The sequence below is a fragment of the Aquarana catesbeiana genome, unplaced genomic scaffold (genome assembly GCF_042186555.1).
Source record: "Aquarana catesbeiana isolate 2022-GZ unplaced genomic scaffold, ASM4218655v1 unanchor233, whole genome shotgun sequence".
Classification (NCBI taxonomy): Eukaryota; Metazoa; Chordata; class Amphibia; order Anura; family Ranidae; genus Aquarana; species Aquarana catesbeiana.
This window is the reverse complement of record NW_027362661.1, coordinates 3,735,791-3,753,919: the sequence shown is the minus strand read 5'-3', so window position 1 is coordinate 3,753,919 and position 18,129 is coordinate 3,735,791. Positions and strand designations below refer to the sequence as shown.

The 18,129-nt window shown below is 45.0% G+C and overlaps 1 protein-coding gene and 1 pseudogene across 1 annotated transcript in view; both read left to right on the top strand.

The window, feature by feature from the left end:
- The first annotated feature begins 4,362 nt into the window (after window positions 1-4,362).
- LOC141121917 (U2 spliceosomal RNA) lies at window positions 4,363-4,468 on the top strand (annotated as a pseudogene).
- An 8,971-nt stretch (window positions 4,469-13,439) lies between these two features.
- The window catches only part of LOC141121905 (uncharacterized), a 619,894-nt gene continuing 615,204 nt past the window's right edge, over window positions 13,440-18,129 (top strand). The window contains 3 exon segments of the mRNA XM_073611661.1: window positions 13,440-13,532; window positions 16,184-16,305; window positions 16,392-16,515. Coding sequence (XP_073467762.1) covers window positions 16,431-16,515 — 85 coding nt within the window. The 5' untranslated portion in view covers window positions 13,440-13,532; window positions 16,184-16,305; window positions 16,392-16,430.

The window sequence follows — 18,129 nt, the reverse complement described above, 5'->3', positions numbered from 1 at the left end:
TCTCTGGCAGGGCCAGGGGGACTCTACAGAAAGTGCTCTCAGTGCGGAGAACCAACTCCTACTAGGCCACCGTGGGGCAATCAGAATCACTTCTGCTTATTCCTGCACAATCTTTCGGAGGCAACCACAGGCAATAGCGGAATTGGAGGAAAAGCTTAGGCCAGGGCAAAATTCCATTGGAAAGAGAGCGCATCTGTCCCTAGGGACTTTCCTTCTCTCTCCAGGGAAAGCTTCCGGTTGTGGATGGATGCAAACAGATCCACTTTGGGCATTCCCCACCTGACCACTAACTCCCGGAAGATTTCCTGGTTCAGCTCCCAACTGTTGGAAGTGACAGTGAACAGTATATGTAGCGCTGGCGACTGACTATGAAGTGAAAAAATATATAATTGAATGTGTGTGTTTAGCCGCTGCTGTAAAAAAAGTACGAATACTTAAAAGATAAAACAAAATAGATACAGCGCTGGCTATGTGAATAGACAAACACTGTGCAATAACCCTGGGATCATACACAGATGATTAAATAAATACTAGGTATATGTGGATATCATAAATATAAAACACATATGTGTAAATTATCAAAAATAGTCCCAATAAACAGAGATAATAGCAATCCTTCAGCCTATGCTATACAGTCTATCACCTGATAAGCCGATAAGCTGTGATTCAATGAAGGCGAAAGAGATGACTCTGGATCAGAGTTCATGAGATGAGTGCTTCTAGGTGCAGGATTTCATAATCACCCATAAAGAATAAAGAAAACACTATGGTGAAGTACTGAGGAGACAGGATATCAATTGCGCATAACAGCGCTACTCACAAGAACAAGCTATTGAACAGGCATTCACAGAGACTTCTGCATTCGCCGCTGTAAGCGTGCGCTCCACGGGAACAGGAAGCAGCGTCACTGGTTTAGGATGTGAGCCGGATATTACGTCAACGCGTTTCGCCCCTCCTCCAGGGCGTCATCAAAGACCTTGGAAATGGTCTGCATGGAAAGGAGGATCTTGGAGATCTTCTCTACTGGTAAGAAAATTCTTTGGGTGACTGAGTCTATCAGGTAGCCCAAAAAAGACAGCTCTGGGAGGGAACCATATCAGATTTCTGCAGATTGACGTTCCAACCCAATCTATGGAAAGTCTGCAGAACTACTTGCAGATCCCAACCCAGGTCCTCTTTGTCCCGGGCAAAGATCAAAAGTCATTCAAGTAAGGGACGATTGAAATTTTCTGCAAACGAAAAAAAGCCATGACATTTGTAAAGATTCTCGGGGCTGCCGAGAGACCAAAAGGAAGGGCTCTGAACTGCCAATGACTTAAGCCATTTTCTGAGAGGATCGCAAACCTCAAAAACCTTTGATGGTCCTGGTATATTGGAACATGGAGGTAACCATCCTGAAGATCCAGGGTCACCATGAATACCGCTGGCAATAACAGATTCCTGAGTGAATAAATGTTTTCCATCCGGAAACGCCTGTAAACCAAGAAACTGTTTAGGAGGTTCAGATTGATGACCATCCAAAATCCTCCTGATGCTGACTGAGGTTTACCAGCTCGCCACTCGTTGGAGATAAGTCGTTTTTGCTCTGCTTTATGTGAGTATCCTATGCTGTTTCAATAAAAACGTACTATGGTCAAACAATACTACACTATTTGGTACCCCCTTCTTTTTATTTACGCCCCCTGCACTTACTGAGGGACCAAGTTCTCTGGAGAACGGATCCGGGTCCAAGAATAGAAAGAAAGGCAGCTATTACCAGCACTGTTTTTATGCTGATACCTCATTACCTTAAGGTAAGGGGCCATTACCTATTAGTGTGTGATCTTTTCATGAAGAGGAGTCACTACCTTTGCTTTGTTCAAGCACTTAATATTATTACCTACATATCAGAACGTTTATTCACCTTGCAAAGGAATACTTCCATCTGTTTGTATTCACCAATCACTGCATTTGCACATTATGGACTGATTGGAATTTTTTGTCACTTACATAATTTTTTTTTTGCACTAAGCACTTTGTCAATGCGGTGCGTTTGCTGTGTGCATGCTACGCACAGCATCGCATTGTTTACACTGAATGTTTGCACCTTGCACAAGAAGTCTTTTCCTTGCAGAAGTTTGCACGTTTATTGTATTGCACAGTATTTTTAGCCTATGTTTTATTAAGTACACTCGTTAGTGCTATTTATGCATTTGTGATTGCACTCTGCACTTTAATATTAGTGTATATTTTTATATATTATCATGTCACATAATATTTCTTCATATAGGCACTGCTAGTGGTTTGCTACTTATCCCTTTGGGATTCTTTTGCTCTCAGTGCCTTATTTTATTTACACTGCTACTTTTAGCAACATTATATCTCTCTGCTGGATTAATGCAGCACCCCACCCCCCCCCCATTGCATTTCACTGATTATTTGGGTTTGGTTGGACCCTATTCGGTGCAGGCAGCTTTTCCATTCGCTCCGTCTTATTGTACATGGTAGCGCTGGAATAATCACTTCACACTGTCCGCCATAATGTCGCAGTCACGATAAAAATCGCAGATCACCGCCATTACTAATAAAAAAAAAAATAATAAAAATGCCATAAAACTATCCCCCATTTTGTAGACGCTATAACTTTTGAGCAAACCAATCAATTTACGCTTATTACGATTTTTTTTACCAAAAATATGTAGAAGAATACATTAGAGGTCGACCGATATGGGTTTTTCTCTGGCCGATGCCGATATTTAGAAATCGCGATGGCCGATATGTGATGCCGATTTTTTTGGGCCGATATATTAGGCCGATTTTTTTTTTTTCTTTTTTTTTCCCCCCTTCATCTCATAAAATCTAACAGTTAGACCCCTTTCACACTGGGGCCTTTTTTTTAGGCGCTTTTGGGCTAAAAATAGCGCCTGTAAAGTGCCTGTAAAACGGCTTCCCTACAATCTCAGTGCGATATCCCGAGTGCTTTCACACTGAGGCGATGTGCTGGCAGGATGTCTTTGGAGTGGTGTATACCGCTCCTCCACCACTCCTGCTCATTGAAATGAATGCGCACCGCTGCCGAAGCGGCTGCAAAGCGTTTCGGCAGCAGCACTTCAGGGGCGCATTTAACCCCTTCCTCGGCCGCTAGCTGGGTTATAAGCGCCCCGCTAGCAGCCGAATAGCGCCGCTAAAATGACGGTAAAGCACCGCTAAAACTAACAGCGTTTTACCGTCAACGCCTGCCCGCTCCAGTGTGAAAGCAGCCTTAAGTAATAAGTGATACAGAAAATTTTTTACATTTAAACATTTATTGAACAAAACAAACCTCCAATCAGTTCACTTGTATGTAGAATTTAGATAAAAAAAAAATAACTATATCTTAAATATTAAATACACAAAAACAGGTAACCAAAACTTTTGGACGAAAAAAATGGGCTAACTTTACTGCTTATTTTTTTTTTTTTAATTAGTGTATTTTATTTTAAAAAATTGCGTTTGAAAGACCGCTGCGCAAATACCGTGTGACATAAAATATTGCAACAACCGCTATTTTATTCCCTAGGGTCTCTGCTAAAAAAAAATATATAATGTTTGGGGGTTCCAAGTGATTTTCTAGCAGAAAATACAGAATTTTTACTTGTAAGCAACAAATGTCAAAAAAGATTTAGTCTTTAAATGGTTAAACTGAGAACTTCTACACACAGAGTTCAGTCTATTGATAAAAGAACCCGAAGAGATACAAATGTATCTTCTTATCAGATTTGGCAGGCTGCCCAGAGGAGGAGAGAAGAAACCTTCAGACAACTTGCAATTGACTTCTATTACAGAAGTCATTTGCAAGTCCCGCTGAAGTTATAATCGGCTTTTTTTATCAGCACAATCAGCGGATGCAGATTAAGTAAAAAAAGCCAAATATCGGCCGATATATCGGTCGACCTCTAGAATACATATCAGCCTAAAGTGAGGAAAAAAATCAGTTTTTTTATATATTTTTGGAGATATTTATTATAGCAAAAAAATATTGCTTTTTTCAAAAATTGTCGCTCTTTTTTTGTTTATAGTACAAAAAATAAAAATAAAAAACAAAATAAAAAACGGTGATCAAATACCACCAAAAGAAATCTCTATTTGTGGGAAAAAAAGGACGTCAATTTTGTTTGGGTGCAAAATTGCACGACCGTGCAATTGTCAGTTAAAGCGACGCAGTGCCGAATCGCAAAAAGTGCTCTGGTCAGGAAGGGGGTAAATTCTTCCGGGGCTGAAGATCAATCAATGACACCAAGTTGAGGTCCACATACCTGCTCTCTTTGGCAGTGTTGTAAATTTCTGTACAGCTGTTAAACACGATACAAGTTCCACCACAGCCAGGAGGATGACTAGTGAAAATTCGCTTCTCGGCCTTTTGGCTAAGATCAAGTATAGTATCTGTGCTTATCAGTAGCCAGAGGAGGCGCTGTGCTGCTCCCAAATGGGGAGGGCTATGCAAATCCTCAGACATAATTGTACCTGGATGGTCTATTTCAGCAGGGGCCATGTTGGCGCTCTTAGGTCATAGAGGCTAATGAATGGTCGAGTCTGAGCAACCCGGAAGGGTGCCCCTGGTGAGGATGGGTGCTGCATTGGCCTGGGTTATCCCGGCCTTCTGGCTAGGATTGGTGTGGTCGCTGTTCCTGTCAGCGTTCGGTGGAGGAGCAGGCCTGCCCTGACTGTGTGGATTGGGGCGTTGCCATGCAAATCCGTTGGATTGATGGGAGCCTGGAAAGGTTAGTAACAGTGGAGCCTGAGTCAGACATCCGTGGCTCTCCCTGAGAAAACCTATAAGGGCTCTCTATCTGTCAGGGATGGAGGGCTGCACTGGTCCGGTCTGAGAGTCGGGCCCAAAAGGAAGCCCATGGTGTATATGCCCCTGGAGTGGCAGTCCAGGGTGCCGTAAAATCACTGTGAGGGTCACTTTGATTTATGGCACCACAGTCACTGCACCATTCACACTTTTTTTCTCACCTGCCTCCTGGGCCGGGCCTTTTGGCTGGGACCGGAGGAATTTTCGAATCCTGGCCAGAGGGCCAGCCATTGTCCAGCACAATGGTCACTTTTCACTCTCTCCACTTCCTTCTCCCCCACTTTCTTTTATTTAAAGCCTCATGTTTTTACATGGTTTTTGCACGTGTGACTGGTAGAGTGTAGGTCCTCGGGCCTGACCTGAAAGTCTAAGGAGGGGGTGGACATGGCCTTCTGTCTTGGTTCACCCTCTCTCATGGGGTCTCCTTTCGGGGGAGCCCCACCTAGTACTTGGGTGGGTCTGTTTCGGCAGACACGCCCAGAGAAAGGGGTCCATATGGTTTTGGCCAGATGGACCAAGTGTAAGTTACCCAGTCCCCGTCTGGAGCCTAACGCCCCGGGGGATCAGGGCAAGGCCCTATGATTTTAGAGGAATTGTGTACAACCGTTGCACGTTTTTGTGTTTCACTCTTTATGTGAGTGCACATTTTTTGGCACCGGGTGAAGTTTTTGAGTGTGTTCACACACCATGGGCTTTCAAAAAAAAAAAAAAAAAGTGAAAATTCTGTTAAAGTGGAATCAGGACGTGTTATGCAAATTCTTACAAAATATTACATAAGCACCTGAACGACCACAACATACAGGGATATATAATGTAATACTGACACATAATCACACATAGGTTGGACTTGATGGACTTGTGTCTTTTTTCAACCTCACCTACTATGTAACTATGTATGAGAGCAGTTTCCATGAAGTGTTGGGGGCGAAATCCGGACTGAAGGGGATCAAGAAGTTTGTTCTCAGTCAGATGGTCGCTCAGTCAGTTGTAGACCAGACATTCAAGAAGTTTGGAGGAAAAGGGGAGTACGGAGATGGGGCGTAGGTTGTTAAGATTGGTGGGTTCCAAAGAAAACTTTTTAAGTATGGGGGTGACAAGTGCATGTTTTAGAGCAGGCATGTCCAAAGTCCAGCCCACGGGCCAATTGCGGCCTGCGTTCCGGTTTCAAATGGCCCCACTGGTAATTTGGCTATATATATATATATATATTTTCTGTGGCCCCCAATGAATCCCACAGCACCGTGGGGGCCACAAAAGATATATACCTGTATTTATTGGCGTATGACGCGCACTTTTCCCCCCTGAAAATCATATCCTGTTGTCTCTGAGTGGAAGGAGGGGACGAGCGCCGCCGGATTACACAGAGCGGCGATCTCCTGTGTACCCGGCAATCAGTCACACACAGTCCCGTCCCCTGGCTCAGGATTGGACTAATGTTCTGTCTATCACAGGTGGAACTGTGTGTGACTGAGATTGCCGAGTACATAGGAGATCGCGGCGCTGTGTAATCCGGCACCGACGAGGCTGTAGATGAGCAAGGATGTGCAGGCTGCATTCATTTACAATGGTGAGGCTGCATTACTGGGTAACTGTGCAGGCTGCATTAATTTGCAATGGTGAGGCTGCTGATGGGCACTGTGCAGGCTGCATTAATTGGCAATGGTGAGGCTGCTGATGGGCACTGTGCAGGCTGCATTAATTGGCAATGGTGAGGCTGCTGATGGGCACTGTGCAGGCTGCATTAATTGGCAATGGTGAGGCTGCTGATGGGCACTGTGCAGGCTGCATTAATTGGCAATGGTGAGGCTGCTGATGGGCACTGTGCAGGCTGCATTAATTGGCAATGGTGAGGCTGCTGATGGGCACTGTGCAGGCTGCATTAATTGGCAATGGTGAGGCTGCTGATGGGCAATGTGCAGGCTGTATTAATTGGCAATGGTGAAGCTGCTGATGGGCAATGGTGAGGCTGCTGATGGGCAATGTGCAGGCTGCATTATTTGGCAATGTGCAGGCTGCATTGATGGGCACTGGTGAGGCTGCAGATGGGCACTGATCAGGCTGCATTGATGGACTGCGACCCTTATTTTGCTTCAAAGTTCTTTATTTGAAATATTTATTTTTCTGAAACTTCCCTCTTAAAATGAAGGTGCGTGTTATACGCCTGTGCGTGTTATATGGCAATAAATACGGTATATCCAAATAACACACCCAAGCTCATCCTTAGTCCTGAGTGGCGCTCTGGGATTCATTGGGGGCCAAAAGAGATTTTATATATATATATATATATATATATATATATATACACACATCCAAATAACACACTCAAGCTCATCTCTTCACCACACACAACCACAAATTGCAAGAGAATTTATATTGGGCAGTGTAATAGTGCTCAGACGAACACACTTAGACCGAATTTTAATGGTTCAAAGAATGTCGAGCAAAATGGTCGGCCCTCACGCATGTTCACTTCATCAAATTTGGCCCTCTTTGAAAAAAGTTTGGACACCCCTGTTTTAGAGTTTGGGAACGTGTCAGAAGAGAGGGAAAGGTTGAAGATGTGAGTTAGAGTGGAGAATGTGATCCAGAAGGTGACCGCAGCATTTCTGAAGATGCAGGATCTAGGGGACAGGTGGTTAGGTGGACGTTAGAAAAAAGTTTAGCAACCTTGTCTATAGTAGCGGGGTTGAATAAGGGAAGTAATGTAAACCTGTGGACATGGGGTTTTAAATAAGGGAGATATTTGCACATTGTAGATCTCCTCACAAATTGGATCAATCTTTTTTTTAAGTGATTGAAGATCTCCTGGGCAGGGAGTTAATGGGTGGAGGTAGTGAACGAAGTAGAGAGTTTAAGGTAGAGAAAAGTTGACGGGGACTGGATGAGAAGGTGTTAATGAGAGTGATAAAATAGGTCTGCTTGGCCTCCAGGAGGCAGGAATTGTATTTTTGTAAAGCAGATTTAAATTGGTTGAAGTCTTTCTGGGACTTAGTCTTACACCACAGGCGCTCAAGAGTGTGGTTATATTTTCTGCAACTTCTGGTGTGTCATCTGTTTGTCAAGGTTGTAGTGGTCGGGGCCTGATTCTGTGTGTAGGGAGGGAGTGAGCTTGTCTAGTGAGGATGACAGTGAGCTGTTGTAGACAGAAGTGGCTAGGTTGTGGCAGGACAGGGGTGAGAATTTGTCATAAATGTGGTCAGTAGCAGAGAAGAGAAGGTTTGAGGTGGCAAACGTTTCTATGGGTAACTGTTAGGCGGTTGGAGGGAGAGGAGGTAGAAGAGAGGGAGAGAGTGAAATGAATAAGGTGGTGATCAAAGAGAGAAAAAGGATTGTTGGAGAGGTTGCACGGGGTGTAAAGATAGGAGAAAACAAGGTCAAGGGTGTTACCATCGGAGTGTTTAGGAGCCTGTATACATTGCTTCAGGTCAGATGAGGAAGTTAGACTGAGAAGTTTAGAAGTAGCAGTAGTATTAGCATTAACAGGGATGTTGAAATCACAGAGAATGATTGTGGGGATTTCAGAAGAGAGAAAGTAGGGTAGCCAGGCAAGGAAGTCATCAAGGAAGGTTGATACTGGTCCAGGGGGCCGGTAGATGACAGCAATATTTAGAGAAATGGGAGAAAATAGACAAATACAAAGTGCCTCAAAAGAGGTGAGCGTCAAAAAGGTTGGCGAAATACCGGATAGGTGCTGTGTGGGGCTAAAAGGATTTCCACTCCGTCTCCCTTCCATCCACTGGGTCTGGGGGAGTGAATCCAGAGAAGGTCACCTTGGGAGAGGGAAGCAGCAGAAGCAGTGTCGGATTCATGAAGCCAGGTTTCAGTAATGGCAAGTAGGTTAAAGGGATTTATGATAAAGAAGTCATGGAGGTAGGTGAGTTTGGTACAGACAGAGCGGGCATTCCAGAGGGTGCAGAAAGGGAGGCTGGTTTTGGGCAGAAGAGAAATGGAAACCTGGTTCTGTGGATCGTGGCTGCTGCAAAGGGTGTAGGGTGATGGAAGTGTTGGGCACAGTTAAATGAAGGAGGCCCAGGGTTTGGAGATATGTCACCAGAGGTTAGGAGAAGTAGAAGGGTGAGGGAGGTATTGTGGGAGTTTGATATATATGAAAGGACATGCTGCAGCGTCCTTATGGTTTTATCACCACGTAGGTGTAGAAGTAGCAGGAGAGGGAGAGGACAGAAAGGAGGGTGATAGATATATATAAATAAGCTGTTGGGTGGAGAAGAGGGGTGAAGGTAAGAGAGAGGACACAATTGCCAGAAGGCGTGGTAGAGAGCGCATGTTACAGAGTGGAAGGAGAGCTGAATAGAGAGACGGGTCACCTGCAGTCTGTTTGCTGCTTTTCAGTGCAGTTTTCTATGTATGTTCACTTTGTGCAATCACTGAAGTGCAAATCACTTGTATAAAAAAAACCCCATCAACATCCCCCCCCCAAAAAAAAGATACCCTTAGGGGCGATCTAAAAAGAGCAGAACAATAGTTATCTCCAGTCAGATTGTCTGTCCTTATGGTGGGGATGGATTTTGCTGAGTGCTGGTGCCAAGTTTCCACCCCCCAGGATCACTGCAGGTGTGGAGAAAAGCTGTGTAAGAGGATATGGAGGAGAGATGAGGAGGAGATCCAGGAATCAGGATAAAGGTCAGGACAAGCAACAGACGAGCGCATCCAAGAGATGAAGCCGGGGTCACTACACAGAAAATCAATCCAAGGAAACAACAGGCAGGACGAGGAATAGCAAGAAGGAGCTCAGAGACAAATGAGAATATTGCTCAGCCAATGGGAGATTATCTCAGCATGACTTACATAATGAAGGAGATGAGGGGGAGGGGAGGAAGTCACTTATGGTGACCATAGAGACATGGAAATTCAGCTGGTTCAGCAGGGATCGGTCACATTTCCATCCATGTGTGGTCACTGCCGGATAAAAGTCACTCCATCAGCGGCTGCAGCCAATAGCTTCATCACTGATCTGTGTATTCTGAGAGCGGAGGAGCGCCCCCCATTGTCAGAATACAATAGTGCAGTGGGGAGGATTCCCCCATCCCCCTCCAATGTGTGGATGGGGGAATCACTTCAGTTGTTTCTTCTCATCCCGCTGGATAAACGATAAAACTGAACCATGTATGGCCAGCTTTGGAAGGAAGATATATTCATCATCAACTGATCCCCCTGAAGGGGTTAATCTAGGTTCCCACACTATATATGTGTGTATCATCATCTGCTGGAGATAAAAGACATCACAGTGACTATGGAGGAAGAGGACGGACATGACGGGGGGTTACTGGGTGTAAATAGAAAATAAGATCTTATTACCTCCTCTACTGCCTCTTCCAGTAATGTCTTCTCTTACCTCTCACCCGGAACTTCCTGTCTGTTCCTGACATCACTTCCTGTATTTCATAGAGACTTCCTGTCTGGGTAGAGGTGAGATCACCATCTTGTGGAGATCAGAGGAACTGCAGCCCCAAGAAACATCTTGTAGTGTGAACACGGCCTTGTGCTGTGTGTGTATGTACTGTATATCCTTATAGATGGGTCATCTCCACTCCCACCAAGGGGGATAGAAATATATTACTGCTCAGGGGAGAGAGTAAAATTGATTGCAGATTTATTATTATACAGGATTTATATAGCGCAGACAGTTTAAGCAGCACTTTACAACTTGAGGGTAGACAGTACAAATACAATACACTTTAATAAAGTAGGAATCAGAGGGTCCTGCTTGATAGAGCTTACAATATAAAAATTTAGTCATGTAGAACATCTGTTATATGGATACAAAGAACCCCAGCCGAGAGTAAAGGGTGGAAATGGCTCCTGATCCCCAGATTTGGGCAATTATGTCACCAATATAAATAGAATAAAACCCGCGCTATGTGTAACAACTCAAATACCTACAAAAATAACTTATACCGGACTGCTGCTGTAACAAAGGTAAGTATTCCCTTTATCAACTAGAAGAGCATTATGTGTCACAGCGCTGTCCTATTGTGTGTGCACATAAATCATCACAAATACACTAAAATATGTGGAGACATTCATATATAAAGTGCTAGGGGCTCAAATAATATTCTCTGCAGATCTACTGCTTTCACTTTACACCTACTTCATTGATCTTATGGTGTTTATCAGTAAATAAAGTAAACTGATCCATGTGCAATTCATATACAACATAAAGTGCTTTGTGCTTAAGATGCTGTTCCCTGCAGATCCACTGCTTCCACTTTACACCTACTTCTTTAATCTTATAATATTTTCTGCTATATTAAATAAAGTAAAAATCTGTCCAAATTCATGTAATCATAAAATATTTTGTACTCAATATAGTGTTCTCTGCAAGTTCACTGCTTCCACTTTACATCTATTTCTTTAAAATAATCCACCAATCAATGAAAAGTTGATAAGGTGTAAAGTTCTCGGTGCTCCAAACTGTGCCAGCTGTAGTGTAGCCACGCCTTCTTCCACCTCTTACACACGTGATGGTGAGGGCGCCCCCTTAGTAGTGCTTCCCCACTCACCAGAGCAATATGACTCCCAGCTTTTCATCTACCAGAGTCACCAACATCCTTCACACTCTCCTCACCTCCGATGGCAAAGGAACTGGATCCTCCTCGCTCACTCCTGAGAGTCTGCTGTGCTTTCTGTCATCTCCCTCCTAGGCTCCTCCTCCGACCGCTGTTCCAGCAGGAGCTCCGCCTCTTCATACACACTCAGAGCTCCGCCTCTTCATACACACTCAGAGCTCCGCCTCTTCATACACACTCAGAGCTCCGCCTCTTCATACACACTCAGAGCTCCGCCTCTTCATACACACTCAGGGCTCCGCCTCCTCATACACACTCAGAGCTCCGCCTCTTCATACACACTCAGAGCTCCGCCTCTTCATACAACTCAGAGCTCCGCCTCTTCATACACAATCAGGGCTCCGCCTCTTCATAAACACTCAGAGCTCCGCCTCTTCATACACACTCAGAGCTCCGCCTCTTCATACACACTCAGAGCTCCACCTCTTCATATACACTCAGAGCTCCGCCTCTTCATACAACTCAGAGCTCCGCCTCTTCATACACAATCAGGGCTCCGCCTCTTCATACACACTCAGAGCTCCGCCTCTTCATACACACTCAGAGCTCCGCCTCTTCATACACACTCAGGGCTCAGCCTCTTCATACACACTCAGGGCTCCGCCTCTTCATACACACCCAGAGCTCCGCCTCTTCATACACACTCAGAGCTCCGCCTCTTCATACACACTCAGGGCTCAGCCTCTTCATACACACTCAGGGCTCCGCCTCTTCATACACACTCAGAGCTCCGCCTCTTCATACACACTCAGAGCTCCGCCTCTTCATACACACTCAGAGCTCCGCCTCTTCATACAACTCAGAGCTCCGCCTCTTCATACACAATCAGGGCTCCGCCTCTTCATACACACTCAGAGCTCCGCCTCTTCATACACACTCAGAGCTCCGCCTCTTCATACAACTCAGAGCTCCGCCTCTTCATACACAATCAGGGCTCCGCCTCTTCATACACACTCAGAGCTCCGCCTCTTCATACACACTCAGAGCTCCTCCTCTTCATACACACTCAGAGCTCCGCCTCTTCATACACACTCAGAGCTCCTCCTCTTCATACACACTCAGAGCTCCTCCTCTTCATACACACTCAGAGCTCCTCCTCTTCATACACGCTCAGAGCTCCGCCTCTTCATACACACTCAGGGCTCCGCCCCTTCATACACACTCAGAGCTCCGCCTCTTCATACACACTCAGAGCTCCGCCTCTTCATACACACTCAGAGCTCCGCCTCTTCATACAACTCAGAGCTCCGCCTCTTCATACACAATCAGGGCTCCGCCTCTTCATACACACTCAGAGCTCCGCCTCTTCATACACACTCAGAGCTCCGCCTCTTCATACAACTCAGAGCTCCGCCTCTTCATACACAATCAGGGCTCCGCCTCTTCATACACACTCAGAGCTCCGCCTCTTCATACACACTCAGAGCTCCTCCTCTTCATACACACTCAGAGCTCCGCCTCTTCATACACACTCAGAGCTCCTCCTCTTCATACACACTCAGAGCTCCTCCTCTTCATACACACTCAGAGCTCCTCCTCTTCATACACGCTCAGAGCTCCGCCTCTTCATACACACTCAGGGCTCCGCCCCTTCATACACACTCAGAGCTCCGCCTCTTTATACACACTCAGAGCTCCGCCTCTTCATACACACCCAGAGCTCCGCCTCTTCATACACACTCAGAGCTCCGCCTCTTTATACACACTCAGAGCTCCGCCTCTTCATACACGCTCAGAGCTCCGCCTCTTCATACACACTCAGAGCTCCGCCTCTTCATACACACTCAGAGCTCCGCCTCTTTATACACACTCAGAGCTCCGCCTCTTCATACACGCTCAGAGCTCCGCCTCTTCATACACGCTCAGAGCTCCGCCTCTTCATACACACTCAGGGAGGAGAGAAAGGTGAAGGATATACAGTACATACACACACAGCACAAGGCTGTGTTCACACTATGAGATATTTCTTGAGGCTGCAATTCCTCTGAGCTCCACAAGGTGGTGATCTCACCTCTACCCAGACAGGAAGTCTCTATGGAATACAGACAGGAAGTGATGTCAGATACAGACAGACATTCCATTTGGAAGGACGTAGAGAGAATAAACTGCTAGATCTGGAGGCAGAGGAGGTAATATGTAGATTAACCCCTTCAGGGGGATCAGTTGATGATTAATATATCTTTCTTCCAAAGCTGGCCATACATGGTTCAGTTTTATCGTTCATCCAGCGGGATGAGAGGAAAAAACTGAAGTGATTCCCTCATCCACACATTGGAGGGGGATGGGGGAATCCTCCCCGCTGCACTATTGTATTCTGACAATGGGGGGCGCTCCTCCGCTCTCAGAATACACAGATCAGTGATGAAGCTATTGGCTGCAGCCGCTGATGGAGTGACTTTTATCCGGCAGTGACCACACATGGATGGAAATGTGACCGATCCCTGCTGAACCAGCTGAATTTCCATGTCTCTATGGTCACTATTAGACATGTGCATTCGTTTTCGTCCGAATTTCAGGTATTTTCATTTTAACAAACGATAACGAAAGTGCAGAGTCCGTAAAACGAAAGATCCGACATAAACAAATGCTTTATTTTCGTTTTTGTTGCTACAACAGTTCGATATAGATAGGAGATTCGACATGATGATGACAATAACAATCTGTGTCCATCGAACCTGTGGTCGAATGTGCCTAACCTTAACTCTATTAGTCCAAGATTATTCTACATAGAGAGAAAAGATTCGATGTAGGGGATAAAAGATTCGACGTAGGGGATAAAAGATTCGACGTAGGGGATAAAAGATTCGACGTAGGGGAGAAAAGATTCGACGTAGGGGAGAAAATATTCGACGTAGGGGATAAAAGATTCGACGTAGGGGAGAAAAGATTCGACGTAGGGGAGAAAAGATTCGACGTAGGGGAGAAAAGATTCGACGTAGGGGATAAAAGATTCGACGTAGGGGAGAAAAGATTCGACGTAGGGGAGAAAAGATTCGACGTAGGGGAGGAAAGATTCGACGTAGGGGAGAAAAGATTCGACGTAGGGGAGGAAAGATTCGACGTAGGGGAGAAAAGATTCGACGTAGGGGAGAAAAGATTCGACGTAGGGGATAAAAGATTCGACGTAGGGGAGAAAAGATTCGACGTAGGGGAGAAAAGATTCGACGTAGGGGAGAAAAGATTCGACGTAGGGGAGAAAAGATTCGACGTAGGGGAGAAAAGATTCGACGTAGGGGAGAAAAGATTCGACGTAGGGGAGAAAAGATTCGACGTAGGGGAGAAAAGATTCGACGTAGGGGATAAAAGATTCGACGTAGGGGATAAAAGATTCGACGTAGGGGAGAAAAGATTCGACGTAGGGGAGAAAAGATTCGACGTAGGGGAGAAAAGATAAATAAAAATAATGATGATGAATGTTATTGGCTGATTGTAACCAAAGAGGAGGAGCAGTAAAATAGCTAGAACTAAGTACACACGTACTTTGGCTTATGGTGTCTGTTGAAAGTTCTAAGAAGATTCGACGGAGCAGGTAAACTATACGGCGTCGTACAGTTTAACTGCTCCGTCGAATCTTCTTTGAACATTCGACAGACACCATAAGCCTTCAATGACAGATTCCACCTTAATTTGGATTTTCGGACGAATGCAATTTTTAACGAAAAACGAAATAAATAAAAACGAATTTCGGGAGTAACTAAATAAATGTATTTTTGAGACAAAAACGAAATTCCGAAACGAAATATTTCAGTGTGCACATGTCTAGTCACTATAAGTGACTTCCTCCCCTCCCCCTCATCTCCTCTATTATGTAAGTCATGCTGAGATAATCTCCCATTGGCTGAGCAATATTCTCATTTGTCTCTGAGCTCCTTCTTGCTATTCCTCGTCCTGCCTGTTGTTTCCTTGGATTGATTTTCTGTGTAGTGACCCCGGCTTCATCTCTTGGATGCGCTCGTCTGTTGCTTGTCCTGACCTTTATCCTGATTCCTGGATCTCCTCCTCATCTCTCCTCCATATCCTCTTATGCTACGTACACATTGATCGGACATTCCGACAACAAAATCCATGCTTTTTTTCCAACAGATGTTGGCTCAAACTTGTCTTGCATACACACGGTCACACAAATGTTGTCGGAAATTCTGAATGTCAAGAATGCGGTGACATACGACGGCCAAGAAAAATGAAGTTCAATAGCCAGTGCGGCTCTTCTGCTTGATTCCGAGCATGCATGGAATTTTGTGCGTCAGAATTGTGTACACACGATCGGAATTTCCGACAACAGATTTTGTTGTCGGAAAATTTGAGATCCAGATCTCAAATTTTGTTTATCGGAAATTCCTTCGAAAATGTCCAATGGAGCCTACACATGGTCGGAATTTCAGTGTACGCGACATTACACCGCTTTTGTCCACACCTGCAGTGACCCCGGGAGGTATAAACCTGGCACCAGCACTCAGCAAAATCCATCCCCACCATTAGGAGCTCTGGAGAAAATTGTCCTTTCAATACCCCTCCATCTGCTTTTTTTTTTTCTGATGCTCTTAGGATGTGGGTGGATCCCTGGCATCCTCACTTACAAAGTGGGGCTGTTGGTCCTGTGTTGTATGTAATGACATCAGAATGCCTGCAACAAGATTTTAACCTGCATAGTGTGGGGGTCCTGTGTGGGTAAATTATACCTCAGTCTGAAGTGGGGCTTTAATAAAATGGAGACCTAAATGGTGAGGTGAGGAGGATTCTGGGAATATCATTTGATTTTACTATTTGTGTTCAGATCTAGAGTTTTCCTCCTGTGAAGTCTGGAGATCATATGACCATCACATTGCCCCCACCTCCCTCCCTGATAGAATAGAGAAATACAAAGAAGATTCTAGAAGTCACCAGAGAGATGATGGAGGAGAGGTGAGCGGTGCTGGGAATTCTGGGACATTATCCAGTAACAGACAAGGGATGTGTCTGGATGGTGACTGTATCATTGTGTGTGTCAGGTTCCTATAAGGTGTCAGGATGTCACTGTCTATTTCTCCATGGAGGAGTGGGAGTATTTAGAAGGACACAAGGATCTCTACAAGGACATCATGATGGACAATCAGCCGCCCCTCACATCACCGGGTAAGAGGAGACTTTATTGTAAAGGAGAGAGCAGTATGGAGGGTCCACCTAGATCCCCCATCATCTGATAAACACATAGAAACAATGTATTCAGTCAGTGTGTGTGTTTCCTACAGATGGATCCAGTAATGGGAACCCACCAGAGAGTTTTATGGAAATGATTAAGAGCTACAATCGAGCTCAAGGTTATCTGCTGCTGTCTCTAATTTGAAAAGTGTAGATATGCATGCATATAAAGTAAACACTCTGAGACACGCTCAGAATTGCTAACTCATTCCACTTCTGATTTATTCAAGGCGGTGTTAATGTTTTATACACACAAATACGTCATTGCTATGTTAGTCTAATAGGTACATCTCATTGGTTAAGATAGAAAAGAAGATGCATAATTTTCATAACGAGGTTTGGCTCTCTTTGGTCTTATCTCCAGTTCCGCGTTCTTCTGTGTGTGGGATGCAGGGGGTAATCGCCATCTTGAGAAAATATAGGAACAGAGCAAATCTGTATACTTATATAATGAGTAAGGAGAAAAATATGTATGCACATAAGAAAATAGACATTTTCAGATTACTATTATTATTATCTACATCACATTCCTTCACAATCCCCCCTAAAATGACTATTTTCTCTTTTCTGTCCCTAATACTAAAGGTCCTACTTTTTAGCCTGGCCCTTCTCCTCAGCAACTCTTTTAGGCTGTATATAGAATTGGGCAGCAACTGTTCACTTCCCTCCTCGATACAGCTGGAGAGGTGCAGTCAGGCGCTATCTATCCCTATAACCCTATAGGACTGTGAGATTATGGACAGGGAGTGACTGTAGAGGAGTGAAGGGTTTGTCATCTTCCATCATAAGGAGGTCCTCTTCTTCTTGGTGGAGAAATGTAGGTGTGCTATTGTCTACAGCCTTGCTCATTAACTTTTTTACAAAAGGTAGAATACAGCATACAATCAGGGCTAAAAGAACCAGGATTATTAATACCGTTACCCCTATCTGGGCGAGCACCTTCTGCCACCCACTCATCCAGCTAAAATATTGGTCCCATGGGTCTGTGATACCTGAGTTCTTCTTCAACTCCAGTGACAGATCTTCTAATTTCTTTATAGCTAAAGTAACCTTACCATTTGGGCCAGTATTATCAGGAATGTATGTGCAGCAAGTTCCTGTTTTTTCTATCATTTTACAGACACCCCCCTTCTCGGCTAACACCATGTCTAAGGCCATCCGGTTCTGGAATGTCATGTAGGAAGTGGGGGCTAGCTGGTCAGCAATTCCCTGGAGGGCGTCTTTAGTGTAATTTACGAATCTCTGTTGGTTATAATATGTGTAGTGTCAGGTCACCTAGAGGCTGGATGACAGATGCACACCGTTGGGATCAGGAGTGCACCGCAAGGTAGTAGACCCTACGGCTGACTGCTGCGGATTGTACCCTGGGAGGTTCAGGAATCAGATCTACTGGATCACTGACACAGATCCCACTGGGAGCTAGAGCATAGATTCCCCAGGGCGCGGAGTCTAAGAGCCAGCGGGTGTTCACCAGAGCCTCTAGTGGTGAGGATGGACTGCGCTGCAGTCTGGCTCCAGGTCGCGGTCCCCAGGGTCTCACAGCTCACG